The sequence below is a fragment of the Cervus elaphus genome, chromosome 3 (genome assembly GCF_910594005.1).
Source record: "Cervus elaphus chromosome 3, mCerEla1.1, whole genome shotgun sequence".
Taxonomy (NCBI): Eukaryota; Metazoa; Chordata; class Mammalia; order Artiodactyla; family Cervidae; genus Cervus; species Cervus elaphus.
The window spans coordinates 29310429-29336561 of record NC_057817.1 but is presented as its reverse complement, the minus strand read 5'-3'; the positions used below and the strand labels follow the sequence as shown (position 1 = coordinate 29336561).

General features: G+C 40.8%; 2 protein-coding genes across 2 annotated transcripts in view; one reads left to right on the top strand and one right to left on the bottom strand.

Annotated features, from left to right (window-relative positions):
• The window catches only part of LOC122682197 (tubulin alpha-1C chain-like), a 1110822-nt gene that overhangs the window by 942354 nt on the left and 142335 nt on the right, over positions 1–26133 (top strand). The gene's annotated exons all lie outside the window — the stretch shown is intronic.
• The window catches only part of FAM186A (family with sequence similarity 186 member A), a 75474-nt gene continuing 50473 nt past the window's right edge, over positions 1133–26133 (bottom strand). The window contains exons 5-8 of the mRNA XM_043890912.1: positions 21511–25510; positions 4498–4690; positions 1959–2110; positions 1133–1319 (exon numbers count right to left, since the gene is read on the bottom strand). Of these exons, the coding sequence (XP_043746847.1) occupies positions 1133–1319; positions 1959–2110; positions 4498–4690; positions 21511–25510 (4532 nt within the window). The remainder of the gene's footprint in view (positions 1320–1958; positions 2111–4497; positions 4691–21510; positions 25511–26133) is intronic.

Genomic DNA, 26133 nt, shown 5'->3' with positions numbered 1-26133 from the left:
AAGCCCAGAGGATGAGATGGTTAGATAGCATCACCAACTCAGTGAACATGAATTTGAGCAAACTCCAGGAAATAGAAGGACAGAGGAGACTGGTGTGCTACAGTCTGTGAGGTTGCAAAGAGTCAGACACAACTTAGTGACTGAACAGCAGCAACAAGATTACATAATATTTTTGCTATTATTTTACTTTATTATAGTAAAATTTTAAGTGTCTTATTTCATGGTCACTCAGTCGTTCCTGACTCTTTGCGACCCCATGGACGACTGTAGCCTACCAGAATCCTCCATCTATGGGATTCTCCAGGCAAGAATACTGGAGTGGGTTGCCATTTCCTTCTCCAGGGGATCTTCCTGACCCAGGGATTGAACCCGGGTCTCCTGCATTGTAGGCAGATGCTTTACCGTCTGAGCCATTGGTATCTGCCACCTAAACAAATTTATGAGTTAATGCTGTTTCTTCTTACCCCAGGACTTGGATTTCACCAGAATAAATGAAACTGCTGTCACAAATTCTTTCAGGTTACAAAGTTCAATCTTCTAAATTCTTAGTTTAGAACATTAAATTCTCTTTCCTGAAAGAAGTAATGCAGACTCTAAAACTCTTAAGTTCCATTGGAATGATTTCCAATGATAGGCTAAAATCTGGTTTAATAGAATTTGGAAACATGGAACCACATGACCACCTTACCTATTGTTTCCAAGTGTCTTCAGTGTATCCTGGGATATAAGCCCTGAATTTACTTCAGATTGGGCCTAGATATGACAATTGAATTTAAGGTCATGTTGCTGAAGCATGAAGTGAGCAAAAGCATTTTACAGTGGTCTTTCTGGTATTTTCAATAATAAATCCCTAAGTGGAATTCAAAAGTGGACCTTTCTAGTGTTAGATTAAGTTTTGCCATATTATAACTGTTTTTTGTCTGTCTGTTTGTTTATATTATTCCAATAGGCCCATGAAAAGAAACACTAAAAGACTAATGCTGAATTTATGGGTACTTTTTTATAACTGGTGTGAGTTTGACGTCACACCAAGAACCTACTTTTGGTAACTCCCTGGTGCTCTAAGTCAAGTTAAGGAAACAAAAGGTATGTGATCAAAGGCCCAATTATCAGAGTTCTCCCAGTGCTTAACTTACCTTGACTGAATACATGTAAGAGATCTTATGAAGGCTGACTGAACATCTAACTGAAGCAGCATAGGAATATCTGGGTACCCACCCAGCTGGGCCCAGAGTGAATGCATTGATGTCTTCTCTGTTATTGGGTAACTCGAAGTGGATAGATCTGCATTCCAGATGGCTTGCAGTTGGTCGTCTTTTCTAGAGAATCAGAGAGCACTCCTTAAGCATCAAACTCTCCTGAGCTCCAAAGCCATTCAAGATATAATTCCTATTCTCCTCCCTTCTCTTCAGCACCACCCTGTCCTATAAAGCTCCCCCTGGCACTGAGGAACTTTAGTTATGGTCACTTCAACTGAGAGATGGGTTAAAATAGCAGAATTTGCAAAAATAGCTTTTTTTTTTTTTTTTCCTGAAAGTTGCCTTTCCATGACTTCATCTACTAATATATTTTAAACAACTTTCTTAGCTTCATGGAGTACACATTCCATATTCAGGCTATTACCCCACCTCCACAACAATCTTTTCCAAAGTTTCTACCTTTTTTTCTTTAAGAAAATGTTTCTAAGTTTTTTCATTGTGTATATTGAAATAATTTGTTTCTTACTAACAAAGAATCAACTTCATTTTTTTAAAGGAACTCAAAACTAGATGTTAAATTTTTAAGTAGAAATAAGCCTTTTGCAGACTAGCTAAGAAGATTAATACTTGCACCACCATTATCCACTGCACCATATCATAATTGTGGAGAAGGGGAATCTCTTGGGCAGAAAAAAAAAAAGCGTTAATTTACATTTATTATCCAAAGAAAGTTTAATGTAAGTCTTTCCTACCACACACCTAAATTTATTGAGAATGTTATACTTCCTTTTGTCTTCTTTCAGTAGCTTTAGGCATGGCTTTTGAACAGATTTGGTAGAGGCAGGTATTTGCTTTTTTTCAATGACCAAAGGGATAGGTTGATCGAGATTCAATTTATATGTCTCTTGAAGCTAAAAGTAAATAAATCAGAAAAAGGAAATCATGAAAAGAAAGGGCCAAAGTCTTTAGGATGATCTTCTGAGCTGGCACTAGCTAAACTATGACATATTTCCTCTTCCAAATTCTCTTTCTCCATGCCTTTTCTCCCTTCCTCCAACCACTCCTCAATCTGTACCCACCTCCAACACACAATTTCAGAGTTGGCAGTTATTAATATATAAAGACCATGGTCCTGCTTTAAGTTCTAGTTTTAGTTCTCTCATTTCCTAGCTTTGTGACTTTGGGTTAGTTGCCAATTTTATTGGCACCTCTTTCTTCTCATTTCTAAAACAAGGATAATAATACAAGGTTGTTGTGAGAGTTGTATAATATGTTTGGAAAACTTCACAAATTGTGAAGAAGCACTGTGCAAATGTAATGATAGCTAACACTGACTGTCAGATGCTTTCTATATGTTAACTTGCCTGCAGCGTGGGAGACCCGAGTTCGATCCCTGGGTCAGGAAAATCCCCTGAAGAAGGAAGTGGCAGTATTCTTGACTGGAAAATCCCATGGACGGAGGAGCCTGTGGGGCTACAGTCCATAGGGTCGCAAAGAGTAGGACATGACTGAGCAACTTCACTTTCACTTTCATTAATATTTACAGTCTTATGAGATAGGTGCTATTATTATCCTTGTCTTACATATGGGGATATGAAGCTCAGAAAATTTAAGTGGCTTGCCCGAGGTCTCTTAGCTAGTATGTAGTAAAGCCAGTCTGGTAGCAGAACCAACTTCTTGACCACGATTCTGATTCAGTGTAAGGTATTTATGCATTTCTACCCTTTCATTCCTTTTGTTTTTCCCTCTCCTTTCTTAATACCTTCATACCTACTTCATTATCTAGATTCTAGCTTTCCTGAACCCAGACCTTTATGCATCTTTTGAAATGCCCTAGACATTGTCATTCCTGTTAGACAGCTCATGACATTGCCAGTTCATCTTGCCTTACTCCATCTACATTGGTCATACTTTCCAAACCCAGAACTGTCAAAAATATCCATGTTTAAGGTGAGAGAGTTTTAATATTTATATATTGTAGCTTGTAATTTCTGGAGAGTTCCCTGATGGACTAGTGGTTAGAATTCTAGGCTTTCATTCCAGGCCTGGGTTCAATGCCTGGTTGGGAAACATATCCTGCAGGCTGTGTGGCATGACAAAAAAAAAAGTAACTTCTAAAAAATTCACAATATGTCTATAATGAGAAATTTCTCTGTACCTTCTAGAGTAGCAAGTAAGCTAATCTTATTAATTAATTACTTAGTAAAACAGAATGAGGTATAAATAGAAAATATTTCTAGAACTCCAAAAACATTCCAGAGCTGCATGCTGGAGAAAGTAAGGGCAGCGTTTAATTCCAGAGCAAAGAACTCTAATCTCAGCTTTGTAACTTTTGGAAGGTCACTATCACTTCCAAAAGCAACACTGATGGTTATCAGAGTGAATTCACCCATTCACATTGGGTGAATGTCAGAGTTTAACAGGATCTTCTGTGCCCGGTACTCTGTAAGCAAGTTAATTAACTCTTATCTCCTTTTTTGTAAATGCTTGATACTAAAACTTGCTTTCTGATAGTTTTGAGGAAAGAAGTAAATACCAAGAATCAGTTGGAGAGCAATGACTTCAAGAGGTTTCATATCTAGAGGCTGGGAGGCGTGGGTTGACTAGGAAGGAGCTGAGCATTTCTGGAAGTCTCTCCCATTCTTACAGGCTTCCAGGTGGTGCAGTGGTAAAGAATCTGCCGGCCAGTGCAGGAGATGCAAGAGATGCAAGTTCAAGCCCTGGGTTGGGTAGATCCCCTGGAGTAGGAAATGGCAACCCACTCCAGTATGCTTGCCTGGGAAATCCCATGGACAGAGGAGCCTGGCAAGCTATAGTCCATAGGGTTGCAAAAGAGTTGACACGACTGAGCAACTAAACACCACCATCAATAGATATAATTAAGGATCTCAAGATGAGGTCATGCTGGTTTAATCAGATGGGTCCTAAATCCAATGATACATTGGCTTTATAATAGGATAGAACAAAAAACACACTAGACAGAAGGCCATGGAAAAGACAGAGGCAGAGACTGGAGTTATGCACCGACAAGCCAAGGAATGCCAAGGATTGTCTATAGCCACCAGAGTCTAGAAGAGAAGCTTGGAACAAATTTCTCTCTCAGAGCGTCTGGAAGGAACCAAACCGTAAGAGAATGCATTTCTATTGTTTTTAAGCCATGAAATTTGTACTATATTAACAGTAGCACAGGGAACTAATATATATGGTATCTCTAGGAAACTGTTATTAATATTTTCAAAACCTGCCCCTTTCACTTTTCTTACAATAGATTGGGGAGAGGGAATAAAAAACAGATTACCTGGCTGAATAAGTACGTCATTTTCCTTAGGCACCGATTCCGTTTCTGCTCTAGAGAATTCTGCTTCTCTGTCCAGATCTGCATCACCTTTTTTTGATAATCATCAATCCTCTTCAGCATTATGTAGAGGTTCTGGGTCTCATAACTTCTTCCAGTATTCTGGATGGCTTGTAATCGTTTAATTATGTTGTTTCTTGGAAAAATGAACAAGAATTAGGTTGATAAAATTACTGACACTAACTCAGCAAACCTGGCCTCAGTTACTTTCCATTCTCATCTCATCCTTAGTAAGTAGAGATGGTAGAGGGGTGGCAGTCTTGCTTAATGTGACCTTAACCTAGTTCCCTATATGACTAAACTTTCAAAACTCTATATGACTGTCAAATTTTCATTTAACTCCTCACAGAGTTTTTAGTGTTACAGTAGTGCTTATTATTTTTTAAAGAAAGTGAAGTCGTTCAGTCGTGTCCGACTCTTTGTGACCCCATGGACTGTAGCCTACCAGGATGGAAAATGCGTCCATGGGATTTTCCAGGCAAGAGTACTGGAATGGGTTGCCATTTCCTTCTCTTAAAATACAGTAATATTTTAGTAGTGATATATGTAAGACATATAGAAGGTATTTAATACCTTGAAAAAGACAAGTGTCCTTGCCTTCAAAGCACTTACAAGCCAGGTTAGAAGACTCATAAAAATTAACTGTGTCAGAGAGAGAATGAAATAAATGCTAAACAGCAGTTGATCTGTTTGAACAAAAAGGAAAACGTAATTAATTCTAACAAGAGGAATAAAGTAGGCTCCATAGGAAAATGTTGAATAAGATCTGGAGGATGTAGTACTCTGTGTTTTGTGCCACAACATTTGGACCTAGATATTTTTTTTGCCATCCCCACTCTACAGGAGAGGAAAAGGAATCTGAACGAGTTTTCAGGAGTCACATAATTAATAACAGATTTGGGAAGCAAACCCAGATCTTTCTTTCCACAATACCAATATTTCTCAAAGTGTGACCCTAATCACGTGGACTGATTCATCTTGTGGGGAGGAGGGAGGGTGGTACTTGTTGAATATGCAGATTCCAGGGTACCTCCCCAGACCTTTTGAATAAAAATGCTTGGTGGTAGGCTTCAGGATCTGTATTTTAAACAAAATCTCAGGCAAACCTTACAGCCACTAAAGTATGAGAAAAGGGGGATGAAGAATTCCAGATTGAGGGACTACTGTAAATACAGGCAAGACAATGAAAGTTGTATTTTGGGAGTGGAGAATAGCGTGGAACTTTTTAGACCGCAGATACGTGAAAGGATACATATTGGGGGATAAGGCTGAAACAGCTGGCTTATGAAAGGCTTTAAAAGGCATGTTGTGGAGTTTCGATTTAGGGGGAGGTAGGCAATGGGAACACACTGAAGATGTTTTTCTGAGTAAATGTGCTTTTCGTGTATAGAGGAGCTTCCCTACTGGCTCAGTGGTAAAGAATCTGCTTGCAAGCAGGAGCTGCAGGAGACGCGTGCTCCGTCCCTGGGTGGGGAAGAGCCTCTGGAGGAGGGCATGGCAACCCACTCCAGTATTCTTGCCTAGAGAATCCCGTGGACAGAGGAGCCTGGCGGGTCGTGAAGAGTCGGGCCAGAAGTGACTGAAGCGACTTAGTGCAACACATGCCATACATATAGAGATAGTGGGGGGAAGGGAATAACTCTTAGGTCTCCTTTACGGGTTATAATTAATAGCTTAGAATGTATTGCATATGTGAATCATTTAATACTTAAATATACTAGCTTTCTGAATTATTTCATTTTAAATTAATTTTCCAATAGCCTTAGGGTTTTTTTTCATATCCCATGGATGATTTTTATTTTTCTACTTCTATGATCTTTATTACATGTGTTTTTTTCCGGTATTTTTTAATTGAAGTATAATTGATCTACAATGTTGTGTTATAGCAAAGTGGTATATATACATGTGTATAAATAGTATAAATATTATAAATGTATTTACATAGTCTCCTTCAGATTCTTTTCCATTATAGGTTATTACAAGATATTAAACATAGTTCCCTGAGATTACATGCGTTTTTAATCACATGTAATCATACACATGCATCTCCTGTATCATTTCTCCATGCGTTACCAAATTCCTATCACATCCATTCCTATAAATAAAGGTGTTCTCAATGAAGCAATTGGGTAACATTCTAATAACCATATTTCATATGTATTTGAGATATAAGTGACTGTGTATATTTATAATTGAGGTATTTTATATTTATATAAAATTGAGATATAAATTTAAACTAAGTTTAAGGTATATAATGTGTTGATTTGATGATACATTTATATACTGCAATATGATTACCACTGTCGTGTTAGCTAATCCCTCTATCATGTCACGTAATTATCATTTCTTTCCTGTGATGAGAAAAATTAAGATCTAGTCTCTTAGCAACTTTGAAGTTTACATAGTTTTTTTGTTTTGTTTTGTTTTTTGCTGCATTGGGTCTTCATTGCAGTACATGGGCTCTTGGTTGCAGTGCATGAGATTCTCTGGTTGTGGAGCACTGGCTTAGTTTCCCCTCTGCAAGTGGAATCTTAGTTCCTGGACCAGGGATCGATCCTGTGTTCCCTGCATTGGAAGATGGATTCTTAAACACTGAACCACCAAGGAAGTTCCTATAAATACAGTGTTGTTGACTATAATCACTATGCTATGTATTAGATCTTCCCAATAAGTTTTATTTTTCACATCAAATCTTTCCTGCTGTTTTTCTCCCTATTCACAGTCTTTTAGACTTTTCCCGTGGTTTTTCCTTATTGAAATTATATGTCCCAACTTGGAAAAGTTTGCAGTTTTATTTCAAACTTAGAGATTTTATTGTTTATGTGTTTTAAAATATAATTCAATATCTAATCACCCAGTCAAATAGCAACCACTGAGGTATCTCATTATTTAAAATTTTCTATCTAGAAACATTTTTGTTCATTTCTTCCTACTGTTTGTTCTCACTCTTTTAGCAAATTGTACTTATATTGATAAAATACTGCCCTCATTCTAATAAATATTTTATAGAATTTGATATAAAATTATGATTCAAAGGAAGGTGCTTTAACATTTACTGAGCATCAACTATGCATCAATCATTGTGCTGGAGATGTTATTTCTATTTTAAAATTTATGTTAAAACATTTTAATAGTTTAAAGTATATTATTTCATTTAATCATCACAATCATTCTTTGAAGTATATATCATTACATCATCAGTTTTACAAATTTGAGTCAGCACATTAAAATCTTAGAGACATTCAGAACTAGAAACTTGAACCAAGCTCTTCCTGACATTAAAGAGAAGATATGACTAAGATTTGGATATAAAACTATTACTACCCTCCTACACTGTCAATGGGAATGTAAATTGGTATAGGCACTATGGAGAACAGTATGGAGTTTTCTTAAAAAACTAGAAATAGAGTTACCACATGATCCTACAATCCCACTCCTGGGCATATATCCAGAGAAAACTCTAATTTGAAAAGATACATGCACCCAGTGTTTATAGAAGCACTATTTGCAGTAACCAAGATATGGAAGCAACCTAAATATTCATCAACAGATGAATGGATAAAGATGTGGTGTATATATATATATATATATATATATATGAATATTACTCAGCCATAAAAAATGAAATGCCATTTGCAGCATTTGGATGGACCTAGAGATTATCATCAGAGAAGGCAATGGCACCCCACTCCATTACTCTTTCCTGGAAATGCCCATGGACAGAGGAGCCTGGTAGACTGCAGTCCATGGGGTCCCTAAGAGACGGACATGACTGAGCGACTTCACTTTCACTTTTCACTTTCATGCACTGGAGAAGGAAATGGCAACACACTCCAGTGTTCTTGCCTGGAGAATCTCAGGGACAGGGGAGCCTGGTGGGCTGCCATCTATGGGGCTGCACAGAGTCAGATACGACTGAAGCGACTTAGCAGCAGCAGCAGCAGCAGCAGTAGCAGCAGAGATTATCATATTAAGTGAAATAAGACAGAGAGAGATAAATATCATATATCATTTATATTTAGAATCTAGAAAAATAATACAGGGAATTTCCTGGTATTCCAGTGGTTAGGACTCTGTGCTTCAACTACAAAGGGCATGGATTTGACCCCTAGTCAGAGAAGGCCAAAAAAAGAAAAAATATACAAATAAACTTAGTTACAAAGCAGAAATAGACTCACAGACATAGAAAATAAACTTATGGCTACTAAAAGGGTAACCAGGGGGTGGGGGAGATAAATTAGGAGTTTGGGATTAACATATACACATGTATACATTAACATACACACATTTGCCAACAAAGGTCCGTCTAGTCAAAGCTATGGTTTTTCCAGTAGTCATGTATGGATGTGAAAGTTGGACTATAAACAAAGCTGAGCACCGAAGAATTGATGCTTTTGAACTGTAGTGTTGGAGAAGACTCTTGAGAGTCCCTTGGACAGCAAGGAGATCCAACCAGTCCATCCTAAAGGAATTCTGTCCTGAATATTCATTGAAAGGACTGATGCTGAAGCTGAAACTCCAATACTTTGGCCACCTGATGCAAAGAATTGACTCATTTGAAAAGACCCTGATGCTGGGAAAGATTGAATGTGGGAGGAGAAGGAGATGACAGAGGATGAGATGGTTGGATGGCATAACCAACGCAATGGATATGACTTTGAGTAAGCTCTGGGAGTTGGTGATGGACAGGGAAGCCTGGAGTGCTGCAGTTCATGGGGTCACAAAGAGTCGGACACGACTGAGCGACTGAACTGAACTGAACTACACACATTACTATTCATGAAACAGGTAAACAACAAGGACCTGTACAGCACAGGAAAATATACTCAGCTTCTTGTAATAACCTATAATGGAAAAGAATCTGAAAAAATATATATATATATGTATAACTGAATCACTTTACAATTAACACAACATTTTGAATTAACTATATTTCAGTTTTTAATAAATAAAAAGTTTAGTGCTAAAGAGTGCTAACCACAATCTGAGCTGGTAGAGTTTTGCCTCAGAGCTGATGACTGCTTTGAAAAGACTCTGATGCTGGTAGGGATTGGGGGCAAGAGGAGAAGGGGACAACAGAGGATGAGATGGCTGGATGGCATCACTGACTCGATGGGCATGGGTTTGGGTAGATTCCGGGAGTTGGTGATGGACAGGGAGGCCTGGCGTGCTGTGATTCATGGGGTCGCAAAGAGTCGGACACGACTGAGCGACTGAACTGAACTGAACTGATGACTGCTGACTGATTAGGTAGTAGCTGCTGAAGTTTTGGGTGGCTTTGGTGATTTCTTTTTTTTTTTTAATAATTTTATTTATTTATTTACGGCGTGTTGAGTCTCCATTGCTGCGTGGGCTTTTCTCTAGTTGCAGCAAGAGGGGGCTACTCTCCAGTTAGGGTGCATGGCTTTCTCATTGCAGTGGCTTCTCTTGTTCCTGAGCATGGGCTCTAGAGCTTGCAGCCTTCAGTAGTTGCAGCATGTGTGCTCAGTAGTTGCGGCTCCCAGACCCTAGAGCACAGGCTCAATAGTTGTGGTGCATGAGCTTAGTTGCTCCAAGGAATGTGGGACTTACCGGATCAGGGATCAAACCCATGTTTCTTATATTGACAGGTGGATTCTTTACCACTGAGCTGTCAGGGAAGCCCTGATGATTTCTTAACATAACACAACAATGAAGTTTGCCATATCATGTCCTTTTATGGATGATTTCTCTGTCGTGTGCAATGCTATTTGATAGCATTTTACCCACAGTAGAACTTTTTAAAATTGGAGTCAGTCCTCTCAAACCCTGCTACTACTTTATCAATGAAGTTTATGTAATATTGTACATCCTTTGTTGTTATTTCAGCAACCTTGTCAGCATCTTCATCAGAAATAGATTGCATCTCAGGAAACCACTTTCTTCACTCATCCATAATGCAACTCCTCATCTGTTCAAGTTTCATCATGAGATGGCAGCAATTCAGTCATATCATTAGGCTCCACTTTCAATTCTAGTTCTCTTGCTATTTCCACCACATCTGCAGTTACTTCTTCCTCTGAAGTCTTGAACACCTCAAAGTCATCCATGAAGGCTAGAATTATCTTCTCAACTCCTGTTCATGTTGATATTTTGCCTTCTTTCTATGAATCATGAATGACCTTTTAAACAAAATATTTATTTATTTTGGCTTCATCGAATCTTAGTTGCAGCAGGCAGGATCTTTGTTGCAGTGCATGGACTCTCTAGTTGTGACACGTGGGCTCAATAGTGGCGATACGCAGGCTCAGTTGCTCTGCAGCATGCGGAATCTTAGTTCCTTGACCAGGGATCAAAGCTGCATCCCCTGCGTTGCAAGGTGGATTTTTAACCACTGGACTGCCAGGAAAATCCTATGAGTGACCTTAATGGCATCTAGAAAGGTGAATGCTTTCCAGAAGGTTTTCAATTGACTTTGCCCAGATCCATCAAAGAAATCATTATCTATGGCAGCTACTGTATAACCTTATGAAATGTATAATAAGACTTAAATGTCTTGAAAGGCAGAATTACTCCTTGATCCGTGGGCTGCAGAGTGAATACTGTGTTGGCAGGCATGAAAACATCATAAAATAATTCTGCATCTTCAATAGAGCTCTTGGGTGACCAGGTGCATTGTCAATGAGCAATAATATTTTAATAATCTTTTTTAAAAAGTAATATTATTTTTTTCTGAGCAGAATGTCTCAACAGTAGGCCTAAAATATTTAGTAAACCATGTTGTCAACAGTTGTGCTGTCATCTAAGCTTTGTTGTTTCATTGATAGAACATAGGGAGAGTGGAATTAGCATAATTCTGAAGAGCCAAAGGATTTTTGGAGTGGTTAATGGTCATTGACTTCAAATAAAAGTCACCAGCTGCATTAGTCTCTACCAAGGAAGTCAGCCTGTCTAAAGCTCTGAAGCCTTGAAATCAGGCATTGACTAATCCTCTGTAGCTATGAAAATCCTAGATGGCATATTCTTCCCATATAGACTGTTTTATATACGTTGAAAATCTGTTTTTTTTAGTGTAGCTACCTTCATTATTTTAACTATATCTGGATAATTTGCTGCAGTTTCTGTATCAGCACTTGCTGCTTCACCTTGCATTTGATGTAATGAAGCGGCTTCTTTTCTTAAACATCATAAATCAACCTCTGCTAGCCTTAAACGTTCTTCTGCAGCTTCCTCACCTCTTTCAGCCTTCACAGAATTGAAGAGAATTAGGGCCTTGGTCTAGATTAGGCTTTCCATTAAGGGAATGTTGTGGCTGATTTGATCTTCTATCCATACTACTAAAATTTTCTTCACATCAGCAATAAGACTCTTTCTTATCATTTGTAAGATTCACTAGAGTAGCACTCTTGATTTCCTTCATGAACTTTCCTTTGCATTCACAACTTAGCTAATTGGTGCAAAAGGCCTAGCTTTCAGCCTTTCTTGGCTTTCAACTTGCCTTGCTTGCTAAGTTCATTCATAATCTAGCTTTTGACTTCAAAGTGAGAGACTTGAGACTCTTCCTTCCACTTTAACACTTAGAGGCCTTTGTAGGGTTATTAATTGGCCTAACTTCATTATTATTATGTCTCAGGGGATAGAGAGGCCCAAGAAGAGGGAGAAAGATGGAGGAATGGCCAGTTGGTGAAGCAGTCAGAACACACAAAACATTTATCATTTAAATTTGCCACCATCTTATGTGGATATAGTTCATCATTCCTTGAAACAATTACTCTTTTCACACACACACACATATACACATACTTTGCTTCTTGCTTCCTTTCTTTGTTCTGCTAGACTCTCTGCCTTTGCTGCCTTAATGACTCTTACTAGGTCTTTGAGACATAGTTCAGAAGTCTGAACACCTAGAAGCTTCACCTAACTCTCGCGTTTGCTCAGTCTTCTGTATAGAGTTGGTGATATACCATCATTGTTCTTTCCACCTTATACTATATAGTCATCTGTTTGTGTGATTGTTTTTGAGGAGACTTTGAGTGCCCTTGAGGCAGGAATATGGTTTATCCATTTTTGTATCCTTCCACCCTCCACCCTCTGGGCCTAACTCACCCTGTCATGTTTTTAAAATGTTGATGATGAACTAAATGATAAGTTAAATCCTATCTATCACTACCACATTTAGTATCTTTAAGAACTTTCTTCAATACGTATGGAAATGAAATGTTTCATTATCAGCACATGGTATAATTTTATATCCTCTCCATCATTGCTTCTCAGGTATATTAACACTGATCATATGGTAATATAACTCTAAAACAGTACTTTAGTATTTAAATATGAAATCTTTACTTACAGAGGTTCCACAAAAATTTCTTTATTCAAAAAAAATTTATATTATTATAGTTTACATTTTCTTTCTAATACAATGTCACAATCTTCTTAACTTAGCCATTTTTATTATGGAATTGTTCATCTGTCAGTATGTAATTCTTTGTTAGACTTGTTGGTGATTTGATCATTATAATATTAAATATTAAAGAAGAGCTTACTGAAAAATGAATGAATTGATCCTTGATGGGATTAAAGTTATAAGTGTATAAATTAAATATTGTTGTGAAATGTTGATCTTTCTATTTCAGTTTTTAAATGATTTTACCAAAACAGGTCACATCATGTCACTTAGGTCTTCAAAATCTTCAATAATTATAAACAAACTTAATTGCCATGTAAAAATTAAATTGTCAAAGAACTCCCCACAAAAGTACCAAGTTCATATAGTAGCATAGGTAAAATCTGTCAAACTTAGAAAGAACAGCTAATTTTATCATTAAATTGTTCTACAGCATAGAAAAGAAAGTTTTCACATTTTTAAAATGATGCCAAACTTAAAATTATACCAAAATTTGACAAAGAAAGCACCAAAAAATAAATAAATAAATAAACCACCAGTCAAACTTTTGAATGGAAATCAGTACAAAATAAAATCCTAAATAAAGTATTAGCAAATGTAACACATTCAAAGAAGGATACTGGGTTGGCCAAAATGTTCATTCAGGTTTTTCTGTAATATGCTACAGAAAAACCCAAACAAATTTTTTGCCAACTGAATACAAATAGGATTTATTCCAGGGATGCAATGATAGTTTAACACATTAGTCATATTACTAAATCTTAGGAGAAAATATTTTCTCTAATAACCATGAAAATGAAGTGCTGAAATCACATTTAACAAAATGTAATTTAATAAATTTAACAAAATTCAACATCCACTCTTGATTTTAAAGAAATAATGAAACAGGGGCTGAAGGATACTTCTTTAATATGATAAAATGTATTTCAACCCAAAAGGCAGCGTTTTTTAGTGACAGATACTAGAATGATGTCCTCTATCACCATTATATTTTTAATCAATTCATATTTACATTTTAGTAATTAGCAGTGAAAGAATGACTTACATTTGGCATTCTGAGTTACAAAGGAATGGAGAAAATAACTCCCCTCAAAATGAAATTGATTAAGGTTAAAGATGTTTTGCAGCTTTTTTAGAAAGGAAAATATAAATATAAACAATCCTTTTAAACATTCTTGAAGGTGAATTTTTCCTAGAAAAAAATAACATGAGGCCATGGAAGGGCACTACTAGCTGTTACTCTGGGTAAGTCAAATGAACAAAGATGGCCTGGTGCTGGTGGCCACATCACCAATATTTTTTAATATAGTTCTTAAGGTCCTAATCAATTCAGGCAGTCAAGAGACAGAAATGAGATATTTAAAAATTGGAAAATCTAGATGTAAAAACATGATTATTTACAGGGGATATGATTATATAATTGGAAAACTCAAGAATATGAACTGAAAAACTATCACATGCTTTTGAATACAGTAAGATGGCTGCATATGAAATTGATATAGAGAAATCTAGCCTTCCTTTATACCACTAACAACCAGTTAGAAGGTGGTATAGAAGGAGAGAGTCCATTTACAACATCAAAAATAAAAACTACCAAGATACACACTTATGGAAGAATATTCAAGAGCTAGATGAAAACTTTAAAACACTCCAACAGAACACACACACACACACACACACACACACACACACACACACACACACACCCTGAACAGATAAAAAGGTATGTCATTTTCTTGACTAGGAAGACTATGTTAGTAAAGATAAGCTAGGTTTTGCTGTTTTAACAAATAATCCAAAAATCTCAATGACTAAAAACAACAAGAGTTTATCTGTTGCTCATAGTACAAATTCCATCATAGCTTTGCAGAAAAGAACTTCATTTTATACTTTCAGGAACACAGGCTAACAGAATAGCCATCACGTTGAACACTATAGCTTATCATGCCAATGGAAAAGGAGACTCTGCTGCTGCTGCTGCTAAGTCACTTCAGTCGTGTCTGACTCTGTGCGACCCCATAGACAGCAGCCCACCAGGCTCCCCCGACCCTAGGATTCTCCAGGCAACAACACTGGAGTGGGTTGCCATTTCCTTCTCCAGTGCATGAAAGAGAAAAGGGAAAGTTAAGTCGCTCAGTCGTGTCCGACTCTTAGCGACCCCATGGACTGCAGCCTACCAGGCTCCTCCATCCATGGGATTTTCCAGGAGAGAGTACTGGAGTGGGGTGCCATTGCCTTCTCCACAGGAGACTCTAGAGGGTCTCAAACTAACAATGGCAAGCTTAGCACAGAAACGACACACATTAATTCTGCTCACATCTCATGGACAAGTACTAGGAAACAGTAATAATAACTATCACAAAGACTCAGCATCATAAAAATAAAGCTACAGCAAATAACAGTAATCCAAGTCTATGCCCCAACCAGTAATGCTGAAGAAGCTGAAGTTGAACAGTTCTATGAAGACCTACAAGACCTTCTAGAACTAACACTCCCCAAAAAATGTTCTTTTCATCATAAGGGAATGGAATGCAAAAGTAGGAAGTCAAGAGATACCTGGAGTAACAGGAAAATTTGGCCTTGGATTACAAAATGAAGCAGGGCAAAGGCTAACAGAGTTTTGCCAAGAGAACGCACTCGTCATAGCAAACATCCTCTTGCAACACCACAAGAGAAGACCCTATACGTGAACATCACCAGATGGTCAATACTGAAATCAGATTGATTATATTCTTTGCAGCCAAAGATGGAGAAGCTGTATATAGTCAGCAAAAACAAGACCAGGAGCTGACTGTGGCTCAGATGATGAACTCCTTATTGCAAAATTAAGATGTAAACTGAAGAAAGTACTTGCACCACCTGGGAAGCCCCAAACAACTAATAATCAACTATTAAAGTATTAAAAGAAATCTCAAAATAATTTAAACTATATATATATTTCTCAGAGTGGAAAGGGCTTTTTTAATTAAGGCACAAAGCATTATTGAAAAATATATAAACATGAACTCCTTATTGCCAAATTCAGACTTAAATTGAAGAAAGTGGGAAAAACCACTAGATCATTCAGGTATAACCTAAATCAAATCCCTTATGATTATACAGTGGAAGTGAGAAATAGATTTAAGGGACTGGATCTGATAGACAGTGCCTGATGAACTATGGACAGAGGTTCATGATATTGTACAGGAGACAGGGAGCAAGAACATCCCCAAGAAAAAGAGATGCAAAAAAGCAAAATGGCTGTCTGAAGAGGCCTTACAAATAGCTGTGAAAAGAAGAGAAGCGAGGGGTAAGGGGAGAGGGGAAAAAAAGAAGAAAAGCGAAAGCAAAGGAGAAAAGGAAAGATATACCCATTTAAATGCAGAGTTCCAAAGAATTTCAAGGAGAGAAGAGAAAGCCTTCCTCAGCGATCAATGCAGAGAAACAGAGGAAAACAATAGAATGGGAAAGACTGGAGATCTCTTCAAGAAAATTAGAGATAGCAAGGGAACATTTCATGCAAAGATGGACTCAATAAAGGACAGAAATGGTATGGACCTGACAGAAGCAGAAGATATTAAGAAGAGGTGGCAAGAATACACAGAAGAAGTATACAAAAAAGATCTTCATGACCCAGATAATCACGATGGTGTGACACTCACCTAGAGCCAGACGTCCTGGAATGTGAAGTCAAGTGGGCTTTAGGAAGCATCACTATGAACAAAGCTAGCAGAAGTGATGGAATTTCAGTTGAGCTATTTCAAATCCTGAAAGATGATGCTGTGCAAGTGCTGCACTCAATATGCCAGCAAATTTGGAAAACTCAGCAGTGGCCACAGGACTGGAAAAGGTCAGTTTTCATTCCAATCCCAAAGAAAGGAAATGCCAAAGAATGTTCAAATTACCACACAATTGCACTCATCTCACATGCTAGTAAAGTAATGCTCAAAATTCTCCAAGCCAGGCTTCAGCAGTACATGAACCATGAACTTCCAGATGTTCAAGCTGGATTTAGAAAAGGCAGTGGAACCAGAGATCAAATTGCCAACATTCGCTGGATCATTAAAAAAGCAAGACAGTTCCAGAAAAACATCTATTTCTGCTTTATTGACTATGCCAAACCCTTTAACTGTGTGGATCACCATAAACTGGAAAATTCTGAAAGAGATGGGAATACCAGACCACCTGACCTGCCTCCTGAGAAACCTATATGCAGGTCAGGAAGCAACAGTTAGAACTGGACATGGAACAACAGACTGGTTCCAAATAGGGAAAGGAGTACGTCAAGGCTGTATATTGTCACCCTGCTTATTTAACTTATATGCAGAGTACATCGTGAGAAATGCTGGGCTGGAGGAAGCATAAACTGGAATCAAGATTGCTGGGAGAAATATCAATAACCCCAGACATGCAGATGACACCACCCTTATGGCAGAAAGTGAAGAAGAACTAAAGAGCCTCTTGATGAAAGTGAAAGAGGAGAGTGAAAAGTTGGCTTAAAGCTCAACATTCAGAAAACTTAATATCATGACATCTGGTCCCATCACTTCATGGCAAATAGATGGGGAAACAGTGGAATCAGTGGCTGACTTTATTTTGGGGGGCTCCACAATCACTCCAGATGGTGATTGCAGCCATGAAATTAAAAGACACTTACTCCTTGGAAGGAAAGTCATGACCAACCTAGACAGCATATTAAAAAGCAGAGACATTACTTTGTCAACAAAGGTCCGTCTAGTCAAGATCTATGGTTTTTACAGTAGTCACATATGGATGTGAGAGTTGGACTGTAAACAAAGCTGAGTGCCAAAGAATTGATGCTTTTGAACTGTGGTGTTGGAGAAGACTCTTGAGAGTCCTTTGGACTGCAAGGAGATCCAACCAGTCCATCCTAAAGGAATTCAGTCCTGAATATTCATTGGAAGGACTGATGCTGAAGCTGAAACTCCAATACTTTGGCCACCTGATGCGAAGAACCAACTCATTTGAAAAGACCCTGATGCTGGGAAAGATTGAAGGCAGGAGGAGAAGGGGACGACAGAGGATGAGATGGTTGGATGGCATCACTGACTCAATGAACAAGAGTTTGAGTAAACTCCGGGAGTTGGTGATGGACAGGGAGGCCTGGCGTGCTGCGGTTCATGGAGTTGTAAAGAGCCGGGCACTACTGAGCGACTGAACTGAACTGAACTGAATATAAACATAAAAATATAACTTATTTAGAAAGAAAAACCCACCAAAAGCAGAGTCTAAACACAAGTGGGGAAAGTTTTGTAGTTTATATCACAGACAAGGGGCTAATTTTCTGAATATTTGAACAGGTCCCTGAAATCAATTTAAAAAGCAACAGAAATAAAAACAAAAATAAACAATTGGGACCTAACTAAACTTAAAAGCTTTTGCACAACAAAGGAAACTGTAAGCAAGGTGAAAAGACAGCCTTCAGAATGGGAGAAAATAATAGCAAATGAAGCAACTGACAATTAATCTCCAAAATATTAAAGGAGCATATGCAGCTCAATACCAGAAAACTGAATGACCCAATCAAAAAGTGGGCTAAACAGACATCTGTCCAAAGAAGACAAATGGCTAATTAACACATGAAAAGATGCTCTACATCACTCATTATCAGAAAAAAGCAAATCAAAACCACAATGAGGTACCATCTCACACCAGTCAGAATGGCTACTATCAAAAAGTCTACAAACAATAAATGCTGGTGAGGGTGTGGAGAAAAGGAAACCCTCTTACACTGTTGGTGGGAATACAAACTAGTACAGCCACTACGGAGAACAGTGTGGAGATTCCTTAAAAAACTGGAAATAGAACTGCCATATGACCCAGCAATCCCATTTCTGGGCATACACACTAAGGAAACCAGAATTGAAAGAGATACATATACCCCAATGTTTATTGCTGCGCTGTTTACAATAGCTAGGACACGGAAGCAACCTAGATGTCCATCGGCAGACAAATAGATAAGGAAGTTGTGGTACATATACACAATGGAATTTTACTCAGCTGTAAAAAAAGAACACATTTGAGTCTGTTCTAATGAGGTGGATGAAACTGGAGCCTATTATACAGAGTGAAGTAAGTCAGAAAGAGAAACCAGTACAGAATATTAACGCATATATATGGACTTTATAAAGACAATAACAACATTCCTATATGTAAGACAACAAAAAAGACACAGACGTAAAGAACAGACTTTTGGACTATAACACTGAAACATGTCTATTACCCTATGTATAATAGATGACCAGTGCAAGTTCAATGCATTAAGCAGGACACTCAAAGCTGGTGTCCTGGGACAACCCAGAGGGAGGAGTGGGGAGGGAGCCGGGAAGGGGCTTCAGGATGGGGGGATACATGTGCATCCATGGCTGATTCATGTTGATACATGGCAAAAACCACCTTAATATTGTAAAGGAATTAGCCTCCAATAAAAATTAATTAATTTTTTTAAAAAGGAACTTGATAACCCAGTTGAAAAATGGGCAAAGTATTTGAATAGAATCTTCACAGAAAATAAAATACACATGGTTCTTAACTCTGTGAAAAGAGTTAGCTTCAACCTATAATAAAAGTAATGCAAATGAAAGCATGGAAGTGCCATATTTCATCTATTACATTGACAATGAACAAAAAAGTTGATAATATTTGTGGGGAAATACTCTTTTATAATGCTGACCAATATATAAATTGTTACAACCTCTTTGGAGAACAATTTGACAAAAATTTATCACAATTACAAAATGTTTACCCTTGATTTAGAAGTTCTACTTTTAGGAACATACATACAGGTATACATATGTATATACAAGATTGTTCATTGAAGTACACTTTTTATAACGCAAAATATTGAAAACAGCATAAATGTTATGTTAACCTCATTAGAGGTTAAGTAAATTCTGGTAAATCTAGACTTTGGAGTACTATAAATCTGTAAAATGAATGAGTAGACTCTTTATATATTAATACCTAAATTCTAGCTTGTTATGAAAAAATCAAACATTGTAATTTTAAATGTATAAAGAGTGGGATAAAAGAGCCTATGTACTTTGCTACATATGTAGAAAGTATCTCTGGGTGGAATACCTGGGTAGCCCTAAAGGAGGGGCCTAATGGCCAAGAATAAGACTCTTAAGGAGGCTTTTCACTCTATTTGTATTTTTAAAATACTGCACCAGGTGAATGCAATTATTTATTTTAATTTAATATAACAAAGGAAAAAAGACATAAAGGAACTGGAGAATGACCAGAAACATGTTACTTCAAATTCTCAACTGGATGAAAGTGTTTACATGTAAAAACAGATTTAAAAGACTAGGAACATTCATTCTGGGAAGAGAAAAACACACTATAGAGCAGAAAATATTTCAACAATTCTAAGGTAACTTCAGCTTTGAAATGAAAATTTCTGTCGATACACTGAATGTCTTTCTTTTACACCTTGTTATTCCAGTGCTTAGTTTTCAAATGAATTCAGTCCTCAAAAATGTAAATATCATGAGAACAGGGTACTTTGTTTTATTCACTGCTGTATCCATAGCATCTAGAACAATGCTTGCCAAATAGTACATATTCAATAAATATTTGTTGAATAAATGACACAGATTGTTCCTATAATTAATGATAGCCTTTTCTATCATAGATCTCAGTTTGACATATTGTAATTTTAGGTTAGAAAAGTTCTCCAAATAAGGTAACACAGTATTATAAATTAACTATTTTAAAAAGGGGAATTTCTACAATAAAAAAATGTTTCTTAAATCCCCAAAATAAGTTGGCAACCTCAAACACAAAGGCCAAGAATGGCAGGCTAATTTCAATTTTAAAAATCAAGACTAGAACCTGTTTCCTGTAGGTCACTCCAGCATCAAGGCTCCCATGGCAACATGAAGTACATAAACCTGCCTGCCATCTCTCACTTTAATAGATCTTCTGTCCAACTTCACTTCAGTAAAAAGTAAATTAAAAGAAAGAATCATAGGTCTTCTAGTGAATGCAAGATGAAAGTAATTCAGAATAGCTGCAAGCGTTTCTAAACTTTTGAAGTTGGTACTTTGGAGATCAACCATGATCCTCAAAATATATTTTAGAATCTCTGCTAGAGATATATATGAGTGAAATGGATGTTACATGACATTTCTTATTTCTAAAAAATATACCTCCTTTTGCTATCTTAAATATGCTTCCATCTTACAAACCTTCTATAAGAGAATCTTTTAGAACAGCTAACCTGACAAATCAGAGAAGGCAATGGCACCCCACTCCAGTACTCTTGCCTGGAAAATCTCATGGACAGAGGAGCCTGGTAGGCTGCAGTCCATGGGGTCGCTAAGAGTCGGACACGCCTGAGCGACTTCACTTTCACTTTTCACTTTGCTGTATTGGAGAAGGAAATGGCAACCCACTCCAGTGTTCTTGCCTGGAGAATCCCAGGGAAGGGGGAGCCTGGTGGCCTGACATCTATGGGGTCGCACAGAGTCAGACACGACTGACTTGACTTAACAACCTGACAAATACATATATACTGATAGGGTAATGAGGGAGGATATTTGAAATCAGGACTAAACCAGACAACTAGACATAATATTTACATCTACCTTGCCCGCTGGATCAGTCTGTAGGCATTGTACTTGCGGAATAAGTATCCCAGCCGAACTTTGTCTGTATGAAGTGTCTCAATTATGAGATTCCTAGCTTCTGTGTGTAGCTGTGAAGGGAGTGTAGCAGCTTTTGTGGCCTGATTTAAGAGTATCAGGTTCTTCCGCTGAGCTTCCACATCAACAAAATAGTTCTGTTCTTTGAGCTCTTGGGGATGGGAAGTGGGCACCATCATCTTGGGTTGCTTGGTATCTGAAACTGAAGTCAGCACCCAGGGCATATTGATAGGGGGAAGTGGGGATTTCTGGTCCCATTCAGAAGGTGAGCTCTGCCGTGTTTTGAGTAGTTGAGTCGTGATAAGAGAAGGTAGTGGCGTTACAGGCTTAATGAGAGTAGGAAGGGTCCTCTCATGAACATGAGGGGCTTGTGATACTGGTGTCTTGTAATCAGTGAGATGGGACTTAAACATTCTAAATCGTTCCACGGTAAAAGGATCTTCGGGTATCTGGATTTCTTCAGAAGCATCAGGGGCTTGAATTACCTTGAAACTTGGAGCACTGGGATGGACCAATACTGATTTCAATTTCAGAGAAGAAATAATTGACAATCTTTCCTTCCTTTTCTTAGAAACAGCAGAGGACAAATCTTTCTGTGGCTTTTCAGGGATTGAGGGAGTCAACAGTGTTAGGGGATGCCCAGGGGTGGGAGAGACCCATACTGGGGAAGCTTGCCCAGGAAGGGTCCTTTGTGGCAGATGCTGCCTAAGGGTAGAAGGGGCTTGTAACTGGGGAGATTTACGAGTGGCAAAGGTCTGGGATGCCTGAAACTGCTCAGAGAGTGTTAAGGGTCCAGATTTCAAGAACTCTTGAGGGATGGAAGAGGTCCCAGGAAACAAGCAGTTCCCAGAAGGGAGAGGAGCCCAGATTTTGGGAATCTGTGCAGAGGTGACTGGGACTCCAGATATAAGGGGCTGTCTGGGGTCAGGAAGGGGCTTCAATGTCAAAGGTGACTGGGGAGTCATAGAGTCCCTAGATATGAAGAATCGCCCAGAACTAAGAAGGGCCTTTGGTTCAAGGGGCTGCTGTGAAGTGGGAGAAAGCTCAAATATTGGACTGGGAACTGGTGTTGGGAACGGAACAGAGGTTGATAGATCCTTAGACACTAGGGTCTGTCTGGAGGAAGGTGAAGTCTGTGGTGCCAGGAGCTTCTCAGGGTCTGAAGGAATCCTCATGCCCAAGAATTTCTCAGAGGGGGCTTGTTTAAGAGGAAACCTTGATAGACGCATAGGAGTAGAAGGCACCTCAAATACAAGGGACTTCTCAGCAATAGCAGCAGATGATACTGGGGACGCCTTAGGAGTGTGAGGAGCATGTTTTGTGACAGATTTATCAGTAATGGAAGAGATCCCAGCTTTCAGTGTATGCTCTGAAGGAGGACCAGCCCAGGGTGGTAAGGGCTGCTCCTTCATGAGAGGAGTTGTTGATGTTGGGTCCTGCACAGACCTAACAGTAATACCCACGGACCAGGCCTCCCCTGGGGTGAAAGGAGCGTCCAAAGGTTGGATTTGTTCTGGGATGTGAGGATATTCTAAGGTATACACTTTATCTGAGGTGAGAGGAACCCCTAATTCTGCAAGCTGTTCACGAGAGAGAGAAACCCCCAATGCTTGAGCCTGTCCTAAAGTGAAAGGGGCCCCCAAATCCCGAGCCTGTGGAATGGTGACAGGGATTCTCAGTGCCTGGAACTGCTGAGGGGTAAGAGTGATGCCCTGAGCCTGTACCTGCTCAGGGGTGATGTGGATCCTCAGTGCCTGGGCCTGCTGAGAAGTAAGAGACACCCAAGGTGCCTGGGCCTGATCAGGAGTGAGAGTGATCCCTAGTGCACGGGCCTGCTCAGAGGTGACATGGATACCCAGGGCATGGGCCTGTTCAGGGGTCACATGGATCCCCAATGCCTGGGCTTGCTGAGGGGTGAAGACGATGCCCTGAGCCTGGGCCTGCTGAGGGGTGGCAGGGATTCCCAAATCCTGGGTCTGCTGAGGGGTGAGAGTCAGAGTCTGAGCTTCAGCCTGCTGAGGGGTGATAGGAATCCCCAGTGCCTGAGTGTGTTGAGGAGTGAAAGAAACCCCCACTTCCTGGATATGCTGCAGGGTGACAGGAATCCCCAGTGCCCGGGCCTGCTGAACTGTGAGAGTGATCCCTGATGCCTGAGCTTGTTGAGGGGTGAGAGTGATCCCAAGTGCCTGGGCCTGCTGAGGGGTGAGAGTGATCCCTGGTGCCTGAGCTTGTTGAGCGGTGAGAGTGATCCCAAGTGCCTGGGCCTGCTGAGGGGTGAGAGTGATCCCTGGTGCCTGAGCTTGTTGAGGGGTGAGAGTGATCCCAAGTGCCTGGGCCTGCTGAGGGGTGAGAGTGATCCCTGGTGCCTGAGCTTGTTGAGGGGTGAGAGTGATCCCAAGTGCCTGGGCCTGCTGAGGGGTGAGAGTGATCCCTGGTGCCTGAGCTTGTTGAGGGGTGAGGGTGATCCCAAGTGCCTGGGCCTGCTGAGGGGTGAGAGTGATCCCTGGTGCCTGAGCTTGTTGAGCGGTGAGAGTGATCCCAAGTGCCTGGGCCTGCTGAGGGGTGAGAGTGATCCCTGGTGCCTGAGCTTGTTGAGGGGTGAGAGTGATCCCAAGTGCCTGGGCCTGCTGAGGGGTGAGAGTGATCCCTGGTGCCTGAGCTTGTTGAGGGGTGAGAGTGATCCCAAGTGCCTGGGCCTGCTGAGGGGTGAGAGTGATCCCTGGTGCCTGAGCTTGTTGAGCGGTGAGAGTGATCCCAAGTGCCTGGGCCTGCTGAGGGGTGAGAGTGATCCCTGGTGCCTGAGCTTGTTGAGGGGTGAGGGTGATCCCAAGTGCCTGGGCCTGCTGAGGGGTGAGAGTGATCCCTGGTGCCTGAGCTTGTTGAGGGGTGAGGGTGATCCCAAGTGCCTGGGCCTGCTGAGGGGTGAGAGTGATCCCTGGTGCCTGAGCTTGTTGAGGGGTGAGAGTGATCCCAAGTGCCTGGGCCTGCTGAGGGGTGAGAGTGATCCCTGGTGCCTGAGCTTGTTGAGGGGTGAGGGTGATCCCAAGTGCCTGGGCCTGCTGAGGGGTGAGAGTGATCCCTGGTGCCTGAGCTTGTTGAGGGGTGAGGGTGATCCCAAGTGCCTGGGCCTGCTGAGGGGTGAGAGTGATCCCTGGTGCCTGAGCTTGTTCAGGGGTGAGGGTGATCCCAAGTGCCTGGGCCTGCTGAGGGGTGAGAGTGATCCCTGGTGCCTGAGCTTGTTGAGCGGTGAGAGTGATCCCAAGTGCCTGGGCCTGCTGAGGAGTGAGAGTGATCCCTGGTGCCTGAGCTTGTTGAGGGGTGAGAGTGATCCCAAGTGCCTGGGCCTGCTGAGGGGTGAGAGTGATCCCTGGTGCCTGAGCTTGTTGAGCGGTGAGAGTGATCCCAAGTGCCTGGGCCTGCTGAGGGGTGAGAGTGATCCCTGGTGCCTGAGCTTGTTGAGCGGTGAGACTGATCCCAAGTGCCTGGGCCTGCTGAGGGGTGAGAGTGATCCCTGGTGCCTGAGCTTGTTGAGGGGTGAGAGTGATCCCAAGTGCCTGGGCCTGCTGAGGGGTGAGAGTGATCCCTGGTGCCTGAGCTTGTTGAGGGGTGAGGGTGATCCCAAGTGCCTGGGCCTGCTGAGGGGTGAGAGTGATCCCTGGTGCCTGAGCTTGTTGAGGGGTGAGAGTGATCCCAAGTGCCTGGGCCTGCTGAGGGGTGAGAGTGATCCCTGGTGCCTGAGCTTGTTGAGGGGTGAGAGTGATCCCAAGTGCCTGGGCCTGCTGAGGGGTGAGAGTGATCCCTGGTGCCTGAGCTTGTTGAGGGGTGAGGGTGATCCCAAGTGCCTGGGCCTGCTGAGGGGTGAGAGTGATCCCTGGTACCTGAGCTTGTTGAGGGGTGAGAGTGATCCCAAGTGCCTGGGCTTGCTGAGGGGTGAGAGTGATGCCCTGAGCTTCAGCCTGCTGAGTGATAGGAATCCCCAAAGCCTGAGCCTGTTGAGGGATGAGAGAAGCCCCCATGTCTGGGATATGCTGCGGGGTAACTGAAATCCCCAGTGCCTGGGCCTGCTGTGGGGTAAGAGTGATATCTGGTGCCTGAGCTTGTTCAGGGGTGAGAATGATCCCCAATGCCTGGGCCTGCTGAGGGGTAAGAGTGATGCCCTGAGCTTGAGCTTGCTGAGGGGTGACAGGAATCCCCAGTTCCTGAACCTGCTGAGGGGTGGGAGTGATCCCTGGTTCCTGAGCTTGTTCGGGGGTGAGAATGGTTTCCAGTGCCTGGGCCTGCTGAGGGGTGAGAGAAACTCCCACTTCCTGTATCTGCTGAGGGGTGACAGGAATCCCCAGTGCCAGAACCTGCTGAGGGGTGAGAGTGATCCCTGGTGCCTGAGCTTGTTCAGGGGTGAGAATGATCCCCAGTGCCTGGGCCTGCTGAGGGGTGAGGGTGAATGCTGGTGCCTGAGCTTGTTCAGGGGTGAGAGTGACTCCCAAGGCCTTGACCTGCTGATGGGTAAGCATGATGCCCTGAGCTTGAACTTGCTGAGGGGTAACAGGAATCCCCAGAGCCTGGGCC